General features: G+C 41.3%; 1 protein-coding gene across 1 annotated transcript; it reads left to right on the top strand.

The window, feature by feature from the left end:
- Positions 1–1,001: 1,001 nt before the first annotated feature.
- Positions 1,002–4,749, top strand: LOC145859532 (transcription factor SOX-4). The gene has a single exon (XM_082959141.1). It carries the CDS (start codon positions 1,533–1,535, stop codon positions 2,661–2,663), a length of 1,131 nt encoding a protein of 376 aa, XP_082815267.1. The 5' UTR covers positions 1,002–1,532; the 3' UTR covers positions 2,664–4,749.
- The last annotated feature ends 432 nt before the right edge of the window (positions 4,750–5,181 follow it).

Here is a 5,181-nt window from a genome sequence, read left to right as displayed (position 1 = left end):
TCTCCAGTGTGTCTTATCACCACTCTCTCCGGTCTACCTTGGCCATTTCTATCTACAAAATAAAGTGTACTGTGTAGTCTCAGCTTGTACCTCCACTGCCTCTACCTCTCTTCTTTCTCCTCTCTCCTTTCTCCTCTCCGCCAGCTACACCAGTGAGCGCGGGGCGTGCGTAATGTGACAAAGGAACGCCCGTGTTGTCCACGGCTCCACCCTCTCTCGGAGTCAGCCTGGTGAAAGTGGAGCCTGCTGAAGAATCTCTTCTCACCAGTACAACAACTAAACTGAGGGAGTCCGCATGCATGTGTCTAGACATTTCCGTGTTTGCGAGCCGAGCTTGCACTGAATGCACTCGCGCTGGAAATAAAATGAGACTCACTGAACTGTTGAGTGACATTATGCCATGTTTGTTATTGTTATGAACCCGACGAACCTGTAGGGGCTATAAAAAAAATATAAGTATATCATTACATACAAATGACTATGTTATAAACATCATATTACACCTCTGTATTATAGCAGGGTAAACCAGGATATGTTATTATACATTTGTATAATTACTCATATATAAATATATGCTAGAACCTATTTATATATTCTCTCAAACATTAGCCCGATATCATAATAGATCATTATAGTCCAAACAGGGTTAACAAGTTGTTCCACGCTTCCCTTTATGCAACAGTAGACCTATACTACTCTGAATGATATGATACATTAGACTGGTCTCCATACATACAGCAATACCTTAATGATATAGGTATGGCTGGTTGGTGTAGAAAAAGTCCAAAACATAAGTATGTCTCTTTAAAGCGAAGTTTGTCGTGTAAACTGGAATGAGGTCAGACATAAAGCTCCTCACTGCACGCGCTGATTATTATTAGATTCCTTTTTTTTGGACCAATGAGGAGAAAGTGGGCGTGGTTTTGGCACTAGACAGGGTAGAGACAGCCTCGGATTGGCTGAACTGGATCGCCGTTATATCTCTGGAAAAGGATAAAGCTGAACGGGGAGAAATTAGAGGCTGCTGAAAGTTACCGAGTGCGCAGAAGAAAGGTGGATCCTAGTTCTAGTGAAACAAGCTTCTTCCCGCATGGTGCTCGGAAGGAAAAGCTATGCAGAAAAAGAGTTACCTTACTTTAGAAACTTTGAACATTTTCAGTGTCAGTGCGCTCACACAGCCACTCAGTTTGCTTTCCGCTGCTTACACGGCACATGTTTAAGTCCTACACGACTGCTAGGGTTGAATAGCTTAGGCTACATAAAGCATTGTCGGAGGAAAGAGAGTGGAAACGGGGGACACTTTTACACCGTTTGTTCTGTATCATATTACAGAGACTCGAAAAAGAACTTTTAACAAATCCAGCATTTTTAACGGCTACCAACGGATTCCTGTTGTTCCGGTTCGGCACATCTCAGGACTGACTTCTATTCACACAGCCAGCTAGAATTGTAAAATTAAATTAAAAAATAAACCTACTGTGTGGAACTGAACTGGAGAGCAAGCAGGCGCACTCTCATTGACATTTATAATCATGGTACAGAAGACAAGTAATGTGGAGAGCTCCGAGGCTGTGTTCGCGGGAGAGTCGTCGGATTCTGGAGCTATGGACCTGGACATGGCTTCCTCCCCGAGCCCCGGCTCCACGGCTTCTTCCGCGGGGGACGGCAAACTGAACCCCGCCTGGTGCAAAACACCCACCGGTCACATCAAGAGGCCGATGAACGCTTTCATGGTGTGGTCACAGATTGAAAGACGTAAAATTATGGAGCAGTCGCCGGACATGCACAACGCGGAAATATCCAAGAGACTGGGCAAGCGCTGGAAGCTGCTGAAAGACTGCGACAAGATCCCCTTCATACGAGAGGCGGAGCGGCTCAGACTCAAGCACATGGCGGACTACCCAGACTACAAGTACCGGCCCAGAAAGAAGGTCAAGTCCAGTAGCTCCAAACCGGGTGAGAAGGAGGGAAAGATCAGCGGTAGCAACTGTAACACCAGCATGAAACCATCTTCTAAAAAGAGTGGCTCAAAATCATCCAGCAAACCTCATAAAATAGTTTTTGGGAACAGCACCAAAACACCATCATTCCCAGAACAAGTAATCGGCACAGATCACCATTCTCTTTACAAATCCAAGTCTGTTTCTGCTGCCAAACAAATACCTGACAAGAAGAAGCGTATGTATGTGTTCGGGGGCAGCAGCCTGAGCCACAGTGTGAGCCCGTCTTCAGCAGCGGTGCCCGCCAGTCCCACGCTCAGCAGCTCGGCGGATTCCAGCGAACTACTCAGCCTGTACGAGGACGCCACAGCCAGCAGCAGGGAGGGCGGCGAGTCTCCCTCCAGCGCCTCGGAAGACTATACTAGCATGCGGGCGTCCTCCCCTACTCCCTCCGCTTCTCACTCCTCGTCCTCCTCCCAATCCTCTTCATCAGATGAGGAGTTTGAGGATGATCTACTGGACATTAACCCTAGCCCTGGTTTTGATAGCATGTCGCTGGGAAGCTTTGGGACCTCGGTTTTGGACAGAGACTTGGATTTTAATTTCGAGTCGGGCTCCGGTTCTCACTTTGAGTTTCCCGACTACTGCACCCCAGAGGTGAGCGAGATGATTTCAGGAGACTGGCTAGAGTCGACCATTTCTAATTTGGTGTTCACGTATTGAGCGAGAGAAATAGAGAACGAGAAAACCACAAGCAGGAAATGTTGTCTTACTATTCTGAGCAAAAAAAAAGGGATTCCGGTAAAGTGATTTTGTGTCATACCGTAACCTACCAAGGGTCCCTCCCGCCGAGAAAGAGACTGCAAGCAACAAGCGCTGACTGTTGAACAAAGCGAAAGAATAACTTGCTTTTTATTTCAAGGATCAACTGTCGACTGTTATTATGAGACATGGCTACAAGTAAGCTGAAGTGTTGCCTCGACTGGACAGGAAGAGGAAGATATTGTTGCGCCCTGACTAGGAGTGATCGGGTCCTATTGAAAGAAACACTCGATCAGAACTGGAAAACTGTGATTGATTTGCACGATTATAATGATGGCGGGTTTAGGTCAGCTGTACTTTATTAATCAATGTTAGTTACTTAAAAGAGACATTTTGAGAAACGTTTTATGATCGCCAAGTGAACTTCATAAGACTCACAGAGGTACAGAAATAGGCTGGCTGTCGGGACAGTTTTTTGTTGTCATCGAGACAGATGGATTTATGAACCAGGTGGGTTGTTGACCTAAAAGTCAAACCTTTTTTTTAAAGATAAACGCATGATGTTACCTGTCCTCTCTTTTACTGAGATGTATGTTAGACTGTCGAACAGTTGAAACTAGTGTTAGGGTTATTTAAATGGATAGATGGCGCTATGTTTGATTCCTTTCTACCTAAAAGGAACAACAAAAAAAATCACCAGCTGTTTTAATTCTTAACTTCAGGATTCAAACGCAACTGAAATCTGTGCTGAACTTTATACACTTCTCTACGATTCAGGACCAAAATTATTTTATGTTTTTCTGATGTTATGTATAGAGAAATTCTCACCGATGTTTTTTCATCCTCGAATTTTTTTGTTGTTCATTTTTTCAGAGGACATTTTTATATGATGTATTTATATACTGGCCAAAACATTTTCAACGTAATTATGTTTTGGTTTTCTTGTACTGGTCTTGTTATGATGTTTTCCCTCACCGTCTGTTTCCTTCGCTGAAAGAAGGGCTAGACTTTTCACTTTTGATTTTTTATATTTAAATGTAGACTTTTGACACTTAAAGAGAGGAAACATTTGTTTATTTTGTCAGTGTATTTTTGTACAGATATATATCAAGGGGGTGTCAATCGGTGTATATCGCTGTTTGGATTTCCTAATTTTAAAGATCCAGGTGGCCGGTTATCTCATGAATCGGCCTTCTGTCCATGTTTACAGTATCAATCTGCAGGCTTCTTAAAGACACAGTACCACATTTCAATACCCCTTGTGAACATGCGCTTCAACACACACAGTATTTTGAGCAGCCACACTTCTGCATTTCGTTTTAGAATCTTGCCTAATAAAGAAAGATTGTAGCTTTAAATTACCAATTTCTTGGCGTTTTTTATATCGACATTCGGGTTTAAAACCACTGGATGGAACAATATAAAATCATATAAAGCATATTCAAATTGCGTATTTGAGTTCCGCAAACAACAATTATGTAGACCTACTGCTTTTCTCATTGTATTTGAATACGTAATATTTTCTACTTGTTCGCTAACTCTAGTTAATTGTTTTAGTATCTTATGGCATGGTGAATGAATAGTATTTGTATATCAGATTCAGGTTATAGTGTTGTGTTTAAAAATAAAAAATAAAAAAAGAGAAGAAAAATTTGGAAAAAACGTGAAAACATCTTTGTACATTTGACTGTGTATCATAAGCAAAAAGATTGTGTGTTTTATGTGTAGTTAAGCTATACCATGACAGGCACTAGGACTGATCGCTTTCTACTATCTTTACTTACGTTTAAGGTGGTTGTTCAGGATTTTTTTTATATATATATATACAGTTTTAAATATATTAACTTTATTTTCATCCCATTTCTGTGCAATATGCTGTGTAGAATATTGTTTTTGTCTAATCATTGCCATAACAAAAGTTTTGAAAGGGGGGAAAAACTCATGCCAGCTAATCGTGTCAATTCACTGCCTGTCAGATTGTTGATAATCCTGTACATAACTTTTTTTTTTCAAGAAGGAAATAAAAATCAGCTGGAACTGAAACATATCCCTCGTCTCTGTCGACTCATTCTGTCTGATCTATAGACGATTCCTTTTAAATCAAAACACAACTTTAATGTATACATTGTTGTTTACAGTATACAGTCATTGTTATACTGTACTCCTCTCTGTTGATGCATTCTTGACTGATGTTTGTACATGTATAGAAATGCTGCTTTTAAAACCATGAAAACAGGGTGTACATTACTGCACACGCACATAATGTACACGTATACAAAACCTACTAGTGCATTAGAAGTGCTCCTTTAGGTAATGAAAATGGTGTACTGTACACTAGTCAGTGTAGGGCATTAGTGTGAAGGCTACAAGACCTTATTGGTAAGCTGTGCTTGTTTGTGATAGTTTATATGGGGAGTGATAACATGGAAGACCACACTTCACGCATTCTCACAGACATACTGTATAAGAAATAGAATTA

Source organism: Salmo salar, chromosome 02 (genome assembly GCF_965601325.2).
Source record: "Salmo salar chromosome 02, fSalSal1, whole genome shotgun sequence".
In the NCBI taxonomy this organism is placed as follows: domain Eukaryota; kingdom Metazoa; phylum Chordata; class Actinopteri; order Salmoniformes; family Salmonidae; genus Salmo; species Salmo salar.
Note: the sequence above shows the minus strand (reverse complement) of the source record. Positions and strands in the feature narration are given on the sequence as shown.